The 20,934-nt window shown below is 45.2% G+C and overlaps 3 protein-coding genes across 13 annotated transcripts in view; 2 read left to right on the plus strand and 1 right to left on the minus strand.

Moving 5' to 3' along the window:
• LOC149332347 (potassium channel subfamily K member 1-like) overlaps window positions 1-6,855 on the plus strand; it is a 160,942-nt gene extending 154,087 nt beyond the window's left edge. For 2 of the 3 annotated variants that reach the window (XM_089557243.1, XM_089557241.1), the window contains exon 5: window positions 13-2,912. In XM_089557243.1, coding sequence (XP_089413369.1) covers window positions 13-263 — 251 coding nt within the window. In that variant the 3' untranslated portion in view covers window positions 264-2,912. Of the gene's footprint in view, window positions 1-12; window positions 2,913-5,830 lie in introns of those variants that run through there. The other variant, XM_089557242.1, reaches the window with a different exon arrangement.
• Window positions 1,387-15,343, minus strand: LOC149332348 (coiled-coil domain-containing protein 167-like). 9 transcript variants are annotated; one of them, XM_089557249.1, is made up of 6 exons: window positions 15,191-15,343; window positions 14,889-14,983; window positions 14,771-14,823; window positions 10,340-10,378; window positions 6,180-6,387; window positions 1,482-1,498 (listed from the first exon to the last, which is right to left on the minus strand). In XM_089557249.1, coding segments are annotated over exons 1-6 (432 nt in total). In that variant the 5' UTR covers window positions 15,227-15,343; the 3' UTR covers window positions 1,482-1,497. The 9 variants fall into 9 exon arrangements, with proteins under 9 accessions (XP_089413378.1, XP_089413375.1, XP_089413373.1 ...); XM_089557247.1 differs by lacking the exon at window positions 1,482-1,498 and adding an exon at window positions 2,163-2,180; XM_089557246.1 differs by lacking the exon at window positions 1,482-1,498 and adding an exon at window positions 2,738-2,885.
• Window positions 15,344-15,553: 210 nt separating this feature from the next.
• LOC149332349 (gem-associated protein 5-like) lies at window positions 15,554-19,981 on the plus strand. Its single transcript, XM_089557254.1, has one exon. The coding sequence runs from the start codon at window positions 15,747-15,749 to the stop codon at window positions 19,899-19,901; it is 4,155 nt and encodes a 1,384-aa protein (XP_089413380.1). The 5' UTR covers window positions 15,554-15,746; the 3' UTR covers window positions 19,902-19,981.
• Window positions 19,982-20,934: the final 953 nt, after the last annotated feature.

A 20,934-nucleotide genomic window follows, 5' to 3' on the forward strand; every position in this document is an offset into this window, starting at 1 on the left:
CCTCATTTGCAGGGTACCTACTGGTCGGCCTGACATCCATGATGCTCCTGCTCAACGTGCTCTACGACATCCCACAGCTTAACGTGGGCGTCTTCTTCCTGCTCAAGAGCGACGAGCTGACCAACGACCCAGAGAAGGTCCGGCTCCACCATGGCCTCGGACCCAAGTACACGCAGCAGATTGACGAAGCCCCGCCACCACAGGTGCGCCACATCAAGGCTCGACCACCACCATCCTCCTCCTCACCCGAGGACTTGCCGTGACCGGCTTCGAGGTCGTAGACGTGTGCGCAGCAAGGCATGCGCACAATACACAAGCAAAACAAACAAACCATCGGCACAGCCGTGGCACACAGAAGGGAGCGCAGCATCTATCCCGAACACTTGTACAGGCGCTTGTGCCTTGGCAGGTGCCAGCAGCTGTGCTTTTTTCCTGCTCAGCCCCTAGCATTGTCATGACACAGAATGAATCGGCTGGGCAACAAAGCAAGTGAAGTGCTGCCAGCGGTGGCTCTGTAAGCTATAGTGGCCTGTATCGCAGGTTTCGAATTACCAGAGTGCTTAGCAGCAGCCTGCCATGCTGGGCGTGTTGTGAAATGTAAGCTGGCTAGCTCCGTGATTGGCTGATTGAAAAGCACATTGCAGGAAGTACTAGCTGCCATGAAGTTTTAAGTTTTGATAAGTTGAGGAGTTAACATAAGCACTGCCCAAACTTGACGCGCTGGCACACAGTGCACTGTAAAGGCCTTGCAAAGGAGCAGAGTGTCTGTTAGCTAGCCATTAGCAAGATTGGCCAAGTTTCACTATAAAGCTTGTGAGCTGCTCTTGGCAACTGCTGTTCCACCATAACTTGTGAGAGTTTCTGCAAACACCACAAATTATGTCATGGGGAGCAGTCTTCTTCAGAATGCATATGACATTCCCTAACTGCACCGAGAGTTGTTGGTGTAACCAATCGAATGCACTTGGAGGTAGCTGTGCAGATTAACAGCTGGTGAAAGAGCATTGTGCATTCTCCACAGATATGCTGGCTGTGGCAGTACTAATGCCTGCTTGAGAGGCTAGTTGGGACCTCTAAAAAAAATGTGCCTACAGAGTTGAAGCAGCGAGCTATTTCCAGATGGCAGCAGTTACATTGCGTTGTTGCTACAGAAGCTTAAGAACTGACTGACATGTCAAAGGTAAAGCGATCCTATAGTGATGCAGCGCATTGCTTTCTTGCTACAGAAGCTTTGAAACACATTGGGGTGACAAAGGGTGTAGTGCAGATCCTCTGGAGGCGGTTTTAAAGCCAGCATATGCACCTTCCCTCCAAAGTGTCTCAGTTTGGGTCAAAAGAGAATGTTTTGCCAAGGTGCAAATAATTTATTATTTCCCACATGTGAGTGCAGGCAGGATGTGAGCAGTGTGCTGGGCCGGTTCTGGTTTGACCACTTGTATGTACCGTATGCATTTCAAGTCTTTCAAATGTCTCTACTCCAAACAACATTGACAACAATCTGAAAAAGATACACAAAAAGGCAAAGGTCACCATTCTGTTGGCCGAAGTGAGACCTGCAGCCTTCACTTTTCTTGCGAGTACACGAAGGCAAAAGACCGTTAGGCTGATGCTCTTGTTCTTGTTGAGCAGCAGCATGATTAAAAAGTCTGTGCCTGTACAGAAGTGATATGACATTATGCTCCCCTTTTTCTGGGCTGTGCAATTTCACAAGCATTGAGACCTTCTATGATGCCACTTCAAGCCCCAGACCACCCTAATGTGTTCTGTGTTCGTTAGAAGCATAGCAATGCACTGAATTGCTCTGCGAACTTAGCTGACTGCGTAACGCAAGCCCAGACTAGGCTACCACTGAGCAGCACATACCACAGGAGTTGAAGCAGGCATCAAACAACATTTCTTGAAGCTCATTCACGATTCTTTCTGCGGGTGCTACTTTCAGCACGCACCTATTTGGCAAAGCAGTGGAATGGGACGTAGCAAAGGGAATCTGTGGGGATCCGCATCTTAAGCATATAAATTGATAGAAGAATGTTACGATTTCACTGAGGCATCTTTCAAAGCAGCAGAATGGATGACTTTGCAATGATACTGAATGTCGCCAAGTTGTATTGGCTTTACAAATGAAATGTCCTTACTGTTGAAGTGAACTTTACAAACTCGAAGGACCGTTTCGATGCTATCTGCAAGGTGAAATGCAAGTCATGTGCATACCCTGTTCATTGCAACATGCCAACTGAAGCATGGCAGCATACAAAAATATCTTTCACAGCATCGAACCTCTGCAGCTAATGTTACGCCTATGAAAGCACACAGGCCGTAATTGCTTAAAGAGATATGATTCAATGACTAGGAAATGCTTGCTATGACTGCAGGAATCTATTCCAGTGCATGTCATGGCAATTAATTTTGAGTGTTCAGTCTTGGCTTGAACACTTAGAGACACAGATTAAACCTTGTGTTTGAATTATGGCCTTCATGACAGCAAAGCAGTTTTAAAGTAAAAGTTTAAAGTAAACTTAAAAACCATAAGATGAACACATACCAGCTATTCCAATACAGTGTTAGGCTGAATTAAATTGCTATTTTGGCATCCTACATCACAATTATACGAGCCTAAAAACAAGCTTTCTAGAACTGCAAGTTAAGAATTGTAATGCAGAAGCAGTGTGCGGTGCTTGGCACACTGAGGGCAACGTCCAATTTCTGTTCCTAGTAAAAAGTGGTTCTTAGCAGAAAGTAGAAAGCAGCAAAAGACACATTTATTGCCAAGAAAACTGCATTTCAAATTTTCCCGCCACTTGATGCAAACTTGTGATGTCTGCATAGAAAAGGACTCCGTGATCACCACTTTGATGTGAATGGGAATGTAGCCTAGCCTCCGAGATCTGTGCAAAAAAAAAAAAAAAAACGTGGTGACGCGCAGTCAGTTACTTACGAAATCGGCCGGCAATGGCAACACCTGCTTTCATTTTTTTGGCCTTTCCTAGCCTATAAAAGGTTCGTTTTAAGTGAAAAAATTGTGCTTGTGATCCAAACCTATCAATGCAGTTCAACGTCAATTCGTCCTTACTGTCTTTAACTTGATGCCACTGATATTGCAGAATGCTTAAGGAGCGTAACATTGTATGCTTGCAAAATTCTGATCCAATATCCATACCACTGGAGCAGTGTTAGAGAATGTCATCAGTAGTCTAGCAAAGCTATTAATTAAAAACACTAGCGCTTAGGACGGGAATGAAGAAATAGGAAAAACACAGGACGAGCGCTAAATATCAACTGAAATTTTCGCTTCGACAGAAGGTACATAATACAGTTCCATGGCATATACACGCGCTGGATTAAAATAATGCAAGCAACAAAAGCATTAGTCTAAGCACTAGTCTTTTTGACTGCTGATGAACCACCAGCTAGCCCAGCTTTCTACCTTAACAGCAAAACTATGCCACCCTTCTTTTCCTATTGTGAATGTAAAAACTGGCATGAAAATGACGACCTTGCACGGTATTCCTCATGTGACCAATTGTAGGTGCTTTTGAAAAGAGGAAAACAAAAGGAGGAAAAATATCTTCCCATTTCTGCAACGCAGAGGTTGCGCATTGTTTGGATTACTACAAACTGCAACATATTTAATACCAACCCTGGAATTCAGGGCCCAAACTAAATGTGTTAACCAATGTGTGCTGACTAAAGCAGTGTACGAGGGGGTACCCAAAAGAAACCGGACTTATTTTTGTTTGAACTTATTTGTTCACATTTTAAGCACAGACCTTCAATCTCATTCATAGTATTCTCCACTTGCAACGATACGCTTGTCGAATCTTTCATTTCGTTTTTCAAAACATTGTTTAAATTCATCTTTTGTGATGCTTGACAGCGCCTCCGTCGTTTTTTTCTTCACCTCAGCAACATCAGCGAAACGCTCTCCATTCACCTATTTTTTTATTCTAGGAAACAAAGAAAGTAGCACGGGGCAAGGTCGGGAGAGTATGAGGGTTGAGGAATACGGGTCATGCCATTTTTGGTCCAAAATTGTCGTAGAGACAGGGCTGTGTGAGCAGGGGCATCGCCATGATGGAAAAACCAGTCACCCGACCGCCACAAATCTGGCCGCTTCCACCGCACACTGTTGCCCAATCTTTTCAAAACATCCAAGTAGAAAGCCTGGCTAACTGTCTGACCCTGCGGAACAAATTCTCAATGGACGACTCCTCTCACGTCGAAAAAACAAATCAGCATTGTTTTGAGGTTTGGTTTCACCTGACGAGCTTTCTTGAGGCGAGGTGAATTTGAAGTTTTCCATTGGCATGATTGTTGCTTTGATTCAGGATTCGATTCAGGAACACTTGAGTTGTCCCCATAGGATCGTACTTGTACGTCTTTCTTAAAGGGACACTGAGGAGAGCACTATTAATATATTTTTTATAGCAAAATCCGATAGTTCGGCATGTCATGGCTTTGTTGCCACTTGGCCGGCAGCGAAAAATGCATTTATTTCTAAGAAATTTGGATTCGAAGTTGAAAAGGTTTTTCCCGCCGCTGTGATTCAAACTTGGGATTCGGCTATGACGACAGAGGACTAAGTGACGTGAAACATGACGTGACATGACGTAACGCAGACTCCGTGATTTCTGGCGGCCAGCAGTGCGACCTAGCAGCAGCCGAAAAGAAAGCTACCGCCGGCCGCACGTTGAAGGCATCTATCGGCTATTGCGGCCGTCGCTACAGTCGCTTCGCTTACGTTTGCACCGGCGTTTTGCGAGCGTTACGATGGATCTCGTTCTCGAAGTCGTCAACGAAGTTCTCGCAAATAGACACCTTTAGCATACCGTGTACCTTGATACCGCTAGCGGAATACCGGGAGCCCGCCTAACGCCGGCGAGCAGGCGCTGATTGGTCCCGATGCTTCAGGCGAGCGCGTAGCTGCCCGGCACGTGGCGCCATCTGGCGACGTCAAGGAGATTTGCGCATGCATTGGCTGCGCCTCAGTGATTTGTGCTTCTCGTGTCCTAGCGTTGCTAGAACCATTGGTTCTAGCAACACTGTTTTGTTATATGACGTCATGACGCTTGTACTTGCGAGTTTGGCCTGTGGCGGCGATACCTGTATTTTGGTTCTTGCTCTTTTCTACGTTACAAGAGCTTTGTTGTCAGTATGAGTGGCGTTTTTGTAATCAGGAGCTGGTATTCTGTCGATACAAGCCAACTTCAATTTCTCCTCAGTGTCCCTTTAATATTTCAAGAGTTTCCATTCAACTTTTTCCCAGCAAAAATCAGAATTTCACCGGCGCACGCTGTCAACGAAAATCAGCCATTGCAAAAACGACATTCACACAAAATAGTCGTCGCTCTAAAAATCTGCCTAAACTAGTCTGACCTCCTTCAACGACGGCACTCGGCTTACTGACTCTGGAATGTTCGTTCCATGCGCTCCTAGTGGCAAAACGCGGTACCACAGAAGCTTTGCCGACCAAAAAATTTAGGCCGGTTTCTTTTGGGTACCCCCTCGTAGGTGTACAGAAGTGGTACAATTTTGTTTGTTGGGATGCATTGGTCTCGTAGATGTAAATTCCTAGCACAAAACGGAAAGATAGGTTCTGCCATTCGAGAAGGCCACATTTCAGCGTATAGGGTTATAGCAGAGAAGTTATTATTACCGGATCTCTATATTTTTTTTTTACCTTTAATCAATGTGATAATTTTACAATCAAATGGAACATATAAAGCAAATCATTTTGTTTTGTTCCTTTTCTTTTTAGCTTTACAATTATCATTTTTTGTTTTGTTTTCAGTTTCATAAAAGTTGCTTTTTTGTTTGTTTCTTTTCCTTGCAGTTTTACAGGGCAGGAAAAATAAAGAAGACTGGCCTATGACCGAACTTAGCAGGCTCAGTAGCCTCACAACAGCAAGAGAGAGACAAAAATAAATTTCGCTGCTGGAATCTGAGAATCATACCAATACAATCGAGAATAGTGCCGGAAGAAAATGGATAAAAATACATGAAGTACTTTGACGTGATGTCCCTGACTCAAAATTCAAGCACCATGGATGCACTCAAAGGAACAGAGTTTGGCTCGGAAGCTTCCATGCCTCTTGACGAACTGACTAGCTGAACACGTTAAGGCACTTGTGTCGAGGCGAGGTGAATGATGTCTGCTAGCGGGAGAGCTTGAGCATTTTTACCAGTGTACTAGGATTCCCTTCTTGGTCATGTGAGCTGGCGTCTTGCTACATGCTGCACGCTTACTGTTTGTCTTCGAGCTAAAGTTTGCTTCTCTCGTGCTTCCACTGCACGCCATACTGGCTTTTCTGTCAGTGTGCTCCAGCTGTCGCTTGGAGACACCACTTGCTGAGAAAAGGTGCGGGATGACCACCAGGCGAGGCTTGCCGTCTTGTTGTGAACGGAAAAAAAAAGCGTGCTGTAGAGGTTGCAGTTGTGAGCACATCTGTATATCCTTGTTAATGCCCCCGTCGCAGAGCAAAGGTTAAATGTCGTCAAACCAGCTTACTTTCAGCGCCACTCATTCTGACTGCTTGGGCTAGACAAGGGCCTATGTCAGCTAGACGAAAAAAACACAGCTCGGCAAGTTTTCTCGTCCTAGCCCAAGCATGCAGGCACACTCATTTTTTGTTGGGGGTGTGATTCACCTCTGCCATGTGACCGGGGTATTGCTCATGTGCACGTATACGTGGCTCTTGTTTTGCGAGTGTGATTTGAAATCGAGCCTGTGATTGTCTCACTTCTCACGCAGGCAGTGCAATTTATGACACTGAGAAATTAAAGGAGCAGCAATCCTCTTTCTTTGTGTGTGGTGTGTGCCACAGCAAAACGAGATCTGCCATCTCTCTTGCGTTTAAATGGTTGTGTGTTGTGTTTTTTGTGTAAATGTTGTCTGGATGTTGGTGTCAAGAGCACAAGTTAAACGGGGGGCTGAATGCTACCCACTTCTATTCATCAACTGCGTTCCTATGACTACGAGGAAAAAACAGTGCGCTTTATGTAGAGCTTTCCACGAAGCAGCTAAATCTTGTCATGAACTTAATGACCTTGCACTTTTCTCTCGTGCTGGCATGCAAGGGCGCTGGAGTTCAGAAACCAGAAAGCAAGTTACGGTGCCCATTTAGCTTGGATTTACCCAAAAGATTTCACTTTCAGACATCTACACATGTGCACTTCTGCAAGGAATATGAATGGATGCTTGGATGTCAACCGAAAAATGTAATGTCAACACGCTGCTTGCCTGGCTTGTTACTGTCCAGGACATTCAGTCCACTCTTGCATCGGACAAACTCTCCAGCTTATATGTTCTTCTGTGTCTGTAGTTGCCACAAGCATACTAACTTTCAGGCAAGGTGAAAACCGGGCATCAAGGTTTCGGCGAACATGCTTTAATGCCTGGCAAAATGTAAATGTGAAAGCTGTGACACTGTCACTAGGAGTACGCCTTTACCAAGCTTGGAGAGAGAAATTGTTGATGATGTAAGCCTGCATTACAATGGCCTTCACTAAAAAAACATGCCTTTACCTCATAACCGTCTGTCTGCACCAACATTGAGTTGCACACGTCATGGTGGCAGCTTTCACCTTTCCAGGCCTTAGTTTCGGTGGATGATTCTGAAACTGCCTTCTTTGCCATTCACATTCACTCTGCCCTGCAGTGCAGGTCTCGCGCTGCACTCTACCCATGGACACCAGTAACAATTTTCTGGGTGTAACATTTAATGTAGCTTCAATGTAGTTGCATCAAACAGCATCTGGGCACCATGTGGCAGTTGAAATAGCTTTCCACCCTAAAGTTCACCGAAAAAAATTAACCTTTTTGCCAATCACAAACTGCCATGCTAAAATGGCGCTTTATCTGCACTTGTCAACACTGACAAAAGGTCACTTGTACAATGCCTGCAGTTAAGCTTGCACCAAACGAGCAGCTTTAGAAAAGGTGACTGTTCCTCTCTAAGATTAACATGTCTTCTTTTGACCTGATGACTCTGCTGGATGCTTGACTGATTTTCCGCCTTCCTACCCAGCCTTTCTACCACAAGTTACCTCTGTGCTTCTTCAGTGTTGCCTGTAGCATGCTTTGTTAATATTTGTCTCTTGTGCCATATGTTGTGAAACCAGCATATCATTCTGTAACTTTGTGATAGTAAGTGATGTCCATGATGCTTTCAAATGGTGTCTAGGACAAATGCAGTCACCTCAAGAGTGTAGCGAGAACCTTCTTGTTCTGAGCATGTCCTTCATCTGTGTCGTAGTACCCTTCTTTCATCGACGTGTGGACAAGGAATGTGTAAAAAAAAACAGCACCAATGAAAGGCGCTTCTGGTTTTTCAAGGGTAATGTGTTTTATGCAAAGCTGAATACTTTGGGCTAAAGTTAGCAAAATCCAGTTTTGTTGCATGAATAAGTGTGAAACACGTTTCATGTTAAGAGGGGACCCTGGTCTTCAAAAAAAATTTTTATTAATCTAGATATAGTAATGAAATATTCAGGCCACATGTATTTTTGTGTGCTGATTTTAGATATGTCATTTAATTTCGTGTAAAACAATTCCTTGAGCACTTGTGCAATTTTTATGCATGTATTTTAGGAAAACTTTTGCAGAAAATGTGCTGCAGGAAACTAGCTGAAATACATGCCATTGGGTTCTCTTGACACCAAGGAATGCAATAAGGGTAAAATTATCATCCTGGCTATCCTAGAACGTGAGTTAGAGTTTTGAAGTTGTCACTTCAGAAACAGGAATACACACTTTTCTTCTCATTTCTGAAGCGACAAATTCAAAACTCTATAACTCAGGTTCTACGACAGCCAGGATGATAATTTTACCCTTATTGCATTCCTTGGTGTCAAGAGAACCAAATGACATGCATTTGAGCAAGTTTCCTGCAGCAAAGTTTCCGCGAAAGTTTTCCCAAAATACTTGCATAAAAATTGCACAAGTGCTCAAGGAATTGTTTTACACGGAATTAAAAGACATATCTAGAATCAGCGCACAAAAATACATGTGGCCTGAAAATTTCATAACTGTGACTTCATTAATAAATTTTTTTTTTTAAGACCAGGGTCCCCCCTTAAGGTTAGTATGTGTACTTATTGTTTGCTCAACAACATATGCCAAGTTAGTACCAGTCGGACATATGCATACCTGCGCATTGCTAACAAAATGAAGTAACTTTGATGTTCACTGTAGAGTTTCCATCTTCCATCTCTTGCGTGTTTCTGCCGAGCACGATGGGAGATCTGCGCTAGAGGAGTCATTGCGACTGTGTCGACTTTAACGCATACTCAACCTGCCTCTGATTGGCCACAGTGTGCCAAACACGTGTTCTGGATTTGCACATCCTGGTTTTCATTTTTGAAAGACAGTAGCACTGCTACGCTTTTAGCACCTGACCATTAAGTCCCACGTCCAAGGTTCAACGACACTTCACATGTGATACTTCATATGGAATATATATATATAAAGATATATAAATATATACATAAATATATATAAATGTCTATATGTACATATACATACATCGTGGTTGTTTGTTCTGTGCAGTGGTGGCTCGCAAGCCATGCCTCTTTGCTTCTATAGGACTTTGTAACTGTTATGGAATTCAATGAAAAAAAAAAGCAGAATAAAGGTGGAAATGTTTGCAAGTCTCTTCATAAACTTGAGCACCGAGGCCCTGCTGAGAAACAGGCACGAGGTGCACATCACTCTTGGTGACGACCAAACATCAAGTTTCGCACTCGTCGACAAACTCTCTCTTACAGACAGCAGGAGAAAATGGACATGTGGGTATCCTAAAACTCCAGTCATGCATTTCCCAGCATGTAGCGATCGTTATTCTATCGCCTGTCAACTTGAGTTCCTCATCATGGTCATAACTCTGTAAATAAAGTGTAAATACCAGAATTTTTTTTGTTCTGCGCATCAGTTCTGCGCGCATCAGTTCTGCGCGCATCAGTTCTGCGCGCATCAGTTCTGCGCGCATCAGTTCTGCGCGCATCAGTTCTGCGCGCATCAGTTCTGCGCGCATCAGTTCTGCGCGCATCAGTTCTGCGCGCATCAGTTCTGCGCGCATCAGTTCTGCGCGCATCAGTTCTGCGCGCATCAGTTCTGCGCATCAGTTCTGCGCATCATGCCTCTTCACTGTCTATCAAATGGCTACAGAACAATTGTTTGATTCTAACACATTGTGCATGAGTTTTTATTCTCCTCAAGAACACAAAATGGAAGAACGGAATGTCCAATACGTAGCATCAAAAGCTTATCCAGTCACAGTTTTTATGACTAGAAAGTAGTAAATAATCATGAAGAGTATAAAGAGGCAGCCAGCTATTGCCATACTTTTACGGTTTTCTTTCCGCAGGCCAGTCAGCTCTTTCTCTGCAAAGAAAAATAAAAAAGGCAATATCATTCATGTTATCCACATAATGGAACATTGTTCTTTCAGCCTCATCTCCTGTATAAAATAATTAGAACTGCTATTACGGGATTAACTTCATGCCACTCTTATTTAGGAGAGTTTCAGACATGTTTCATGTTGGCTCGCCACATAGTAGCTGGAAGTATAGGATCTGTCCAAAAAGTATCGGGACTACATTTATAAAGGAAATTTATTTATCATAGTATATGTAAAATGAGTTAAAATTCTCAAAATTACAACTTTCCACATCAAGACACCGTTTCCAGCGTTCCTGGGACACATGGTGTGCCCCTTGAAAGTCCGCAACCAAAATTTCCTTTTAAGTGTCCTTTTAGGCTTCCTTTGATCCGAGGGAAGAGAAAAGTCTGGCGGGGCCTGGTCTGGACTATAGGGAGGCTGGGGCAGTGTTGCCGGTTGTGTTTTGCCAGAAAGTCCCTTGCGTGTAGCGACATGTCACAAAGTGCATTGCCGTGATCGCGAATCCAGGTATCCGTGATCTACCTTCGGATGTGATGAACCGTTAACCTCAACTACTTGAGTACTTCCACGTAAAAGTCACCATTCACTGTGTGTCCGGAAAGTACAAACTCCTTGAGGACCACAACCTTTGAATCAAAGAAGACGATGAGGACTGATTTTACTTTTGATTTGATTACGCATGCTTTGATTTGATTGGATTGTGCAGGCAAGGAGAGGTGCTGGTGTTGCACCCCGCTCTTTCTTTCTTTTAATCTGAATCTTACTCCAACACTCATGTTTCATGGCAGGATATCGCACTGTCCAAACAAATTAGGTTCCAGCCCCAGACGTTCCAACAGTCCTTGACAAATCAACGCACGGGTTTCCTTCTGTTGTCCGGACAAAACATTTGGAATCAGTCTGGCACACACTTTCTTTACGTGAATCATCCCACACAATTGAATGCACACTAGATGTGTGTTCCAACACAAAGCATTCTAACACTTGCTAATCATTCTATAGTAGGATACAACTTAAAAAAACATCAGTTGCTAACACTGGGCCGTGGTCCCCGGTGTTCTGTATTACTCCGCTGGCTAATCGCAACAGTAAACGAAGTCAGGTTTTTAATGTTCGACCATATCAAACAATCCACGTATCAAAATTCGAGCTCATAATTTTCTTATTGTGATAAGCTTCTTGTTCAGGTAACAAGAAATGTTTAAGCAGTGGACTATTTTTTCGTCGTGGAGGAATTCAGTGCACGGAGGCTGAATGTGGGCGAAGCTTCACTGCAGACTTAATTTGTATCCGACCATAATACTCGCACTGCTTTGCGAATTGAGCTCCTGTCACAGCTTGTGCGTTGCAGCTAATGTTGAGCACGATAGTACATTGCACAAAGGACTTGGCTGCAAAGAAGCAACTGCTCTTTTAAGTTCTCCTTCATTTTGTTTGGTTGTTTCCTGCTAAGTGCCACGTCAAAAACATACAGCCTTGCATGTAAACTTCTCTCTCTCTTGGCAGCGTTGAACTCTTGTGCCCGTACCTCCGAAAGGGCTACAAGAGTCTTGCTTCATGGCTCAGAAGCAAACCCCTAAGGCTGTATATTTAGACAACATGTATTTTACTGTAAACACCAAATGATTCACTTTGTGCACATTTCACATGATGTAAAACAGAACTTTTTTGTTATAAGGAAGAGAAGTTGTCGTTACTGAAGTTACTGTATTAACTTAAAAGCCACTTTACACTACCAAATGTTAAGGCCAGGTGCCCGTGGCATAGCCATTCTGTCAGAAGACAGCCTTTAGTGTGGCCACCCTGCCATCATGTACTGCATGATGGCAAAACAAACATTATTATTACAATTATTGCAGCTATTCTTCCTTCTATCTTTATACCAAAAGTGACTGCCTTTACCACTCATCCTATCATAACGCTAACCGCAAAGCACGCCAGAAATTTAGTATCCCCACATTGGCCAAAAACTCTGAAGACGTGTCAGTGTTTGTACCGTATTTTCCGGTGTATAAGACGCACCCTTGTATAAGACGCACCTGCCATCTATGCAGGCTGTCATTGAAAAAGTTGGTACATAAGATGCACCCGTATATAAGACGCACCCCAATTTACCCAGTTAGGCTAGTGAGGGTTAATTAAACACGCTTGCGCGACCATCAAGAAATTCACCGCGCCTCTGAGAGATTCTTAAGGAACGCTAAGTGGTCGAAAAAGGCAACACTCACGCCATACCCGCCCACCTCTTACAAAAAAAAAAAGAAACGAAAGAACTCTTCTATATGTCAATAAGAACATATTTCTACTTAAAACCTTCGAAGTGTTCATCTTCGGATGGGCTATCAAAAAGATCGCCCACTTCTGGAGGCAACGCGGCTGAAACATTCTCTTCGCACTATGTACACGGAGCAAACAAAGTTGCAAAGGGTGGCTAAAAAAGAACGCCGGCTTGTCTTGGCTTGTCTTGACAATGGCGAGGAGGGCGATTGTCGTAATCTTTTGGCATTTTACATAATTTTTGCTTGGGGCTTCCGAAATGGTCGCGTGTCTGTGATCCCAGAAATCGTTATCCCCGCAGTTTCATGATAAAGTTCACCTAAAAACAGTTGCGCACGGCGGTCCCCGTATTGAAGTATTAACTGTGTTACAACCGCGTCATTGGTAGTGATATTTTTTCGTAAAAAGAACTTGAGCATGAACCTGAACAATTTCTGAACTCGGAAAAAAAACGAAAAATTCTCATATAAGACGCACCCTTGTATAGGACGCACCAGCAAGATTTTCGAAAAAAAGCCGCGTCTTATACACCGGAAAATACGGTAATCTTTAATTTCAAGTTTAGTCAATTGTGGTAGAAACCTGCATACGTCCACACAAATACCCCACACGATCGATGATAAGTACTCAAAGCAACCAATCAATCTATTAGATTGATTGGTTGCTTTGAGTACTTATCATCGATCGTGTGGGGTAATAGATTGATTGGTTGCTTTGAGTACTTATCATCGATCGTGTGGGGTATTTGTGTGGACGTATGCAGGTTTCTCCATAATAGATTGATTGGTTGCTTTGAGTACTTATCATCGATCGTGTGGGGTATTTGTGTGGACGTATGCAGGTTTCTCCACAAGTTATGGTTTGGTTTATTGGGGTTTAACGTCCCAAAGCGACTGAGGCTATCAGAGACGCCGTAGTGAAGGGCTCCGGAAATTTCGACCACCTGGGGTTCTTTAACGTGCACTGACATCGCACAGCACACGGGCCTCTAGAATTTCGCTTTCAAGAAATTCAGCCGCCGCGGCCGGGATCGAACCCGCGTCTTTCGGGTCAGCAGCCGAGCGCCGTAACCACTGAGCCACCGCGGCGGGACATCCACAAGTTATCCTCGCAGTGCCGAGTACATTGTGAAGCGTCGCGGTTTATGGTACTTTAACGTCCCAAAGCGACTCAGGCTATGAGGGATGCCGTAGTGAAGGGCTCCGGAAATTTCGACCACCTGGGGTTCTTTAACGTGCACCGACATCGCACAGATTTCGCCTCCATCGAAATTCAACCGCCAAGGCTGGGATCGAACCCACGCCTTTCGAGTCAGCAGCCGAGTGCCACAGTTACTGAGCCGCCAAATTATGCAGTGTCACGTGGATCAAGTTGTCACTGTAGCTTCGTTTAAAGCCTAATAAGAAATGTGTGCTGACGCGATGGGTATGCGGTGCACGACGAAACATGATGTTTGGAAGAACCAAGTATCCCTTTCCTTGCATTGACACGCTGTTATGTATCGCGTGTTGCGTAAATCAGAGAAAATCGAAAAAAAATTCTTTCGGCTTAACCGCGCGTTTGTTTGGGCTCAAATTTCGCACAGAGGTTGCATTTGGTGGTCAGTTTTGTTTTATACTACATTTAGGTGGGGTACTTGCCTGATTCAGTCAGAATTTTTTGGAAATCTCCATCGTATGTGGCGACGACGATCCAAAACTGAAAGACATCGCAGCAATGGTACCCGTAGCGCCATCTCGCACCCACCGGAGAAACCCAGCTGTGCTAAGTGGAGAGCTCGTTTCTCCGATGGCTGCGAGATGGCGCCACGCGTACCATTGCTGCGAAGTCTTTCGATTTTGGTTCTCCGTCGCCACAGATGATGGGGATTTCCAAATAATTCTGCCAGAATCAGGCAAGTACCCCACATAAATGTAGTATAAAACAAAACTGACCACTAAATTCAACCTCTGTGCGAAATTTGAGCCCGAACAAACGCGCGGTTAAGCCGAGAGAATTTTTCTTCGATTTTCTCTGATTTGCGCAACAGTCATACTCGACGCCAGATATATGACGGGTTACACCGATATATAGTACAATCATCACACAAACCATACCCAAAGTGTCCAGCTGCAACTTCAAGGATTTGACCTCATCTTCGAGCTTTTTTCTGTGGAAAAACGAAAGGTGGTAAGTTTCTCGCAAGAAATTTCGAAATGGTCTAGACATAGTTACCTTTGCGGGTCCGAGAGCGTGTAGCGCCTGAGTTTTGACTCTATCTGATCCACTTGGAAAAGGTACTCTTGCACCAAGGCCTCATTTCTGTCGATCTGGAAAACAACAGTAACTCATAAAGTACACGTTCTCCGCGAAAGCAAACTAAGGACTGCTCTCGTCACGGCATGTAACCCGAAGATAACGTACTTCTTTCATTACTGAGACACGAGGATTGTCTGGCATTTTTCTGACCTAAACAATTATTCGAAACTTCACTGCAGCTCCTCAAAGTCGCAACATATAGCGCAAAAATAACGTACTTCTTTTAGCACTGAGACGCGGGAGTTTTCCGGCATTTCCCTGATCTTAACAAAGGCTTAAAACTTTGCAATTAATCCCTCAAACTCGGCGCGCAAACCCCAGGCCGCTAGCCCGCTAGCGCCACGAAGGCAACGAAAACAGTTTTGTTTGTGAATTTTTCTTTTTTCAAAAAGTGGTCTTGGATTGATTTGGATTGTCGAGAAAGTTTGAACGCATAAAGCGAGTAGAAAAGATCAAACCTTCAACAAAATAAAAATAATGTTAAAAGTTAAAAATTATTGCCTAAAACAAGTTTGATGACGACATTTTTGAACTACTAAATTTTTTTTATGTGAGCGTAGTCTCGGTTCATTCGTTCAAATGCGCTGTTGGTCACGTGACTTTAGAACTATGGCGGCTTGCGCGAGCGTAGAATATGCGCCTGGAAACGCTATGGTGTCGTGGAGCATGAACTAAAGCCTTTTCGGTTGAGCAAAAACCAGCCTAATAGTGCTCACTACTCCGTATAGTGCTGCTCCGTAAAGCTTTAAAGCCATAGAGGCGAATTCAGTCATAATGGCTTGCTTGCCTCCGTCGCCGAACTGGTACAAGCCTTTTGCCACCGGAGGCTGTGACGCCGGGTTCTACTGCTACGCGGCCAAAAACACCGTTGTTGTGCTCGACGCCAGACACGGCACGCCTGTTCAGAGAGCATGCCTGGTTGTGGGATCGGAGTTTGTGGCGTCCGTCATGTTCTGTCGCTGTGAACGCGCCGATGAGGAGGACGATGTGCCCGCCCTGCTGACTGTGTCTAGCGACGGCAAAGTGCAAGTGTGGGACGTCAAAGACCGCTCAGTAAAGCACACCACGGTGTCGCAGTCTTCGGCGTGCTGCGCTGACTGGAGGGGCTCTCTATCAACGTCTGTCGTCTTCACTGGCAAGAGCAGCACTGTGTTCCTGTGGAACATCGTCAAGGGCTCTGTCGCGCCGGTGGAAAGACCGCTGGAACAAGAAATAACAATTCTGCGGTCACACCCAACAGACCCAGACCTCGTGGCGATCGGGTACTACAACGGCGCCATCATCGTTCAAGGCCTGAAGAAAGGGAACAACGTGATTTATAGGCTTAAGGGACACAATGGAATCGTTCTATCTTTGTCTTGGAACATCAACCTCTGCCCCGAAGATGACGGCACACAGGAGAAGCAGCTATGCTTATGTTCTACAGCCTTTGATCGCACTTTGAAGATCTGGAATGTGTTCCAAGAAAAATTTACTAAATCACTCAGGGCTCCATCGTCCAACAAGAACAAAAAGTTTGACACGAGGGAGAAGTGGACGGCTGCGTGCTGGATTCCAGGCTCCATTGAAGCGATTGTGTCCTCGTCTGCCACCGGAGATATGTGCATTTACGAGCCTGGTGCAACCAAGGAATGGACTTTTTTGGATTGTGATAGTGACTCGGGTGGGCACACCTCAGCTGTGTACAACATCTGCCTTGTTGGAGGTGCTCAGGGAGGGACAAAACTGTACGCCGTTTCCACATCAGAAGATCGTAACATTGTGTTTTGGGACTTAGCTGCCAGAAAGTCCGCATACTGCATTCCATGCCTTGGAGGGTTTGTCTATTCTCTCGCATTTTCACCTTTTGCCTGTGCCACATTAGCTGTTGGTGTTGGGGATGGCAGCATCAAAGTTTGGCGAACAGACTGCGTTGCCAACCCGTACAGTGCCAAAGTATTCACGGTGGGCAAGAAAGACAGGGTCCTGACAGTTGCTTGGCATCCAAAAAGAGAGAATACTCTAGCATTTGGTACCGCTGAAGGAAAAGTGTGTGTCGCAGATGTCAACACACGCGTGGTCACTGTGTCGCATACGCACCACAGTGGGGCCACCTATGTTGTTTGCTGGGCGGAGCTCGCTGTTGGCGAAGAAGGAACACTCAAGTCTTGCTTGCTCTCATGTGGCTCGAACAGGGTGAGAATCCATAAGCTCCCAAAACTAGATGGGGATGCACCCGATATTGAGAGTGTTTTGTTCGGCCCCAGCCCAGGTAAAGCAAAACGTGTGTCTGTTGCTTTCAACCTGTCCCTTGGAATTTTGACGCTCTCCAATGCAGATGGTCTTGTAGAGCTATACAAGAGCTATGGAGGTCCATTGCTCAAGAAAGTTGCTGTCCTTGAAGCTCAACGGAAGCCTGTGGAATGCCTTGCATGGCACCCTTCCAAGGCACCATTTTCTGATGCCAACAGCTACTTTATGTACTGGCTTGCTTGTTCATCCACTGATGGCAAGATCTATGTCTATGACTTGAGCAGACTTGAGACCCCAAGCCCTAACGTCCACCGAATTCTTCAGCCCACCTTGCAGTTCTCAGGTCAAAGCAGTAAAGTTGTGTCCTTAGCATGGAGCCCTTTTCAGGACAGCCTCTTGGCATCTGCTGCGTATGACCAGACAGTCCAAGTTTGGGATGTGGAGAAAGCTGAACTCATCGCTACATACCAAGGCCATTCGGGACGAGTGTTCAGCGTGTGCTGGAGCCCTGCTGATTCCGACATTATTTTCAGCGGAGGCGAAGACAGTTTTGTTAGGTGTTGGAAACTCTCTGAGCAGCCTGTCAAGCCTTTGAAAGTCTCCAAAGCAGCTGATAAAGCTAAGACAGATGACAAAGGCAAGGCTGATGATAAGGCCAAGACTGATGCTGCATCTGTCCCTACTGACGAGGGTGTCGCTGACTCTGCTGGCACCAGAAAGGACACTTCCAGTGTAAACGCCCAGAATGCCTGTGCTGCACCAGCAAAAGCTTCAGGCAAGACACCATCTGCAGGTGGCTTAAAAAAGAAGTCAAAGACAGTGAAGTCCTATTTCCCGTGCTTTTCACAGTTTGAAAACCAGCGTAAAGAGAGTCGATCAAATGACATCCAGTATTTGACTGACATACTGGCCAAACAGGAAGGAGGCCCCATTGAGCTCGGCCCTGACCACAGTCATCTTGGCATGTACACGACCACTTCTGGTGCACTCTCAGTGCTGGACACCGAGATTCGGCACCACAAGCGGGAGCACAATCTTGACTATGCATTCCAAATGATGGCATGGAAAGGGGACACCGGTGAGGCCCTGCGAGAAGCAGCAGCAGAGAGACGGCTTACGGATAGCCTGGTAGCCCTAGCACCATCAGTATCTAGAGCGCTCTGGTTTGAAATGTGCGAGCGTTATGCTGCCCAACTGTTGAGCGATGGAGAGCACCACCGTGCTGTGCTTTACTACTTGGCTTGCCGTAAGGTGGAAGAAGCTCTGAAGCTTCTGTGCGACAATAGCTTGCACCGTGAAGCACTTTCCATTGCTAGAGCTCACCTCTCGGATGACGATCCACAAATTAAGGAGATTTATGCTTCTTGGGCCGAGAGGGCAGCTGGAGTTGGAAATTTCGAACAAGCTGCGAAGTGCTACCTTGCTATGGGTGATGCTAACAAAGCTGTTGCCTCACTAATGAACCGGAAAGATCCACATTCCCTCAGATCAGCAGCGTATGTGGCTAAGAAGAATGGGCTCTTGGCAGAGATGGAAATGAGCTTCCAGGCAGCACTGCAGTGTTCGCTGATTCACAATGAATGGGAACAAACGGCACGTTTTGTCGAGGAGCAAGGAAGAAGCCGAGCATTTCTCAGTTTCGTTCAGCTGCACAAAGCTCTTGTGGAAGCTGTGAATGAGATCAGTCAAGAAAAAAGGAATGCTGCTGAAGTTCAGGACTGCACGACCAAAGTCCTGTGGAGCAGTCATGATAGTGTTGCAGCCAGCTTCCTGTCCTGTGTGGTGAGTGCCTTTGAAAGCAATGGCTACAGCCCTCTGAAAAGCACTCTGGGATTCACCGAGCTGAGCGAGATGCTTGGTTATGGAAAGCATGCCTCAAAGACAGTGCTGTTACATGACACAAAAGATCATGTCCTATTCCATGTGGCTGGCTGCCTGGTTGTTGCATTGTTCAGCCCAGAACAGTGGAAGCTTTACTTTGCGAGAGCGTTGTCGACAGCTTACACACATGACCGTAAACTCTTCAATAACCTGTGCCGACTCCTCTTCCGTGGGAAAGTCGCAGACTCCACTTTCGCTGGAGGGCTGACCATCGATGTCAACCCCGGTCACTGCCTGCTTTTTGATCGGCTAGAAGAAGCTGCTGATTCCGTGGCTGCAAGTTTTGAGTGCCCACCACCAAGCCGTGAGCTTTGGGCTAATTTCAACTCGCTTAGTACCAATGCCGAGGCCCAAGCGGATCCAGGGAGAGAGGTCTTACTGCTCTATTTGTGCGACGCATTACTAGATGCATGCACTGAGTCGGAATCAGCTGGCACGCGAGTTCTCTTTGTGCAAAGTGTTTCCTCCTTGGTGTTTTCCCCAACCATTGCCTGTCTGGAGCACCTTTGCTATAAACTTGCTTCAGCAGAGAAGAACCTCCTCACTTGGAGGTCAGAGTTATCAGTGAAGAAGGCTTCTGGGACAGAATCGAACACAACCGAAGATGAATTGGCTAGATCCGTGCTGGAAGAAGAAGTCGAGTTGTGCAAGCGGCAGCTGCAAGAAATGAAAGCTGCTGCTTTTGACTGCCCATTTCCGCAGCTGACGAAAGTGTTCGGGCGCCTTGTGCAGCTCCTTGAAAGCACCGAGGACAAGAGCTGCACAGAACTAAAGACTCGACTTGAGGCCTGGGTGCAGCTCATTTTGGATGTGTGACATTTTATATGTTTTGTGTTGTTATTTGTGGCAAAAGTCTGGTCATTAAATGTTTTTGTTGTGTGAAAATTAGTTATCTGTTTTTTATGTTTCCGTATATTTTTTTTACTTCATCTGCCTCACATATGGATGAGACACGGTTTTTCCGTCCGTTTCATTCTGATCAAACGTTAGTATGCTGGGCTCTGGTCGAGTACGATAGTCCGATCACAAAATGCAATGCACCAGTACTTCCCATTCCCTGGAGGTGGCTGAAATTCACTCTAGTTTTGAAAATGCAGTAGACCTATTAGTGCACTTGCAGGCATGATTCTGTTAAAACTTGTGAACATACCGCACAGCGATTGTATGAAGGTAATGTACAGAAAACTCGGAAATAAGTGGCAGGCTACATGGGAAGGGCAGGTAAACAGCAGAGTGTTGTGTAAAGCCCATTTTAGCTGCTTAGCGGCTTTTGTGCCAAGGTTTCTTAAGGAAGCCAGTTTTTCAAACTATAGGTATCTCCTTTAACCCGACATTCTAACCCTGTGTTTGGTGCACCATAGCCTTAGCTGCTTTTGTGCCATTAAACTCCATATAACTAACTGCCAGTGCACTTCAGCCGGATCGGCCATATAATAAGCTTGAGTAAATGGGAATTCTACATTGAAACGTTGTATTTTCAGAAATGGGCATCTCTGCAGTTTTCAGCTTTGGTGATAAAGGCAACGAAGCGTGGCCGCATCTATAAAAACCTGTTGTGGTAACCTGATGGATAAAAATGTATACATGAAGTATTTATAAAAGGGCTAGGAGTCTATTTGACAGGCAAGAATTGAGGCAGAAGTTGTGTACTTTGCTGTGTCATTGGTCAAGATCCCAGGATATTTGCCATCGAGAACAGTTGTGTGTCTACCCAACTTCTACAGTGTAAGGTGTTGAGCATCGAAGAGAGGACATGTAGAACAAAGTAGTGATTGCAGGGGCTTGTTGGCGAAAGAATTTTGTTGATGGATACATTGTGAAAATATTGGGTGGTATGGACCACTGAAAA

The sequence above is a fragment of the Amblyomma mixtum genome, chromosome 8 (genome assembly GCF_055824585.1).
Source record: "Amblyomma mixtum isolate Tamu chromosome 8, ASM5582458v1, whole genome shotgun sequence".
Taxonomy (NCBI): Eukaryota; Metazoa; Arthropoda; class Arachnida; order Ixodida; family Ixodidae; genus Amblyomma; species Amblyomma mixtum.

Excerpts from the sequence above, each read along its gene's own strand:
- LOC149332349 (XM_089557254.1), top strand. The coding sequence starts at position 15,747 with ATGGCTTGCTTGCCTCCGTCGCCGAACTGGTACAAGCCTTTTGCCACC.
- LOC149332348 (XM_089557244.1), bottom strand. The coding sequence starts at position 15,226 with ATGCCGGAAAACTCCCGCGTCTCAGTGCTAAAAGAA. Across the intron at positions 14,824-14,888 it reads ACGCTCTCGGACCCGCAAAG|AAAAAAGCTCGAAGATGAGG; the intron begins GTAACTATGTCT and ends GTTTTTCCACAG. Across the intron at positions 10,379-14,770 it reads GTTGCAGCTGGACACTTTGG|AGAAAGAGCTGACTGGCCTG; the intron begins GTATGGTTTGTG and ends TTTTCTTTGCAG.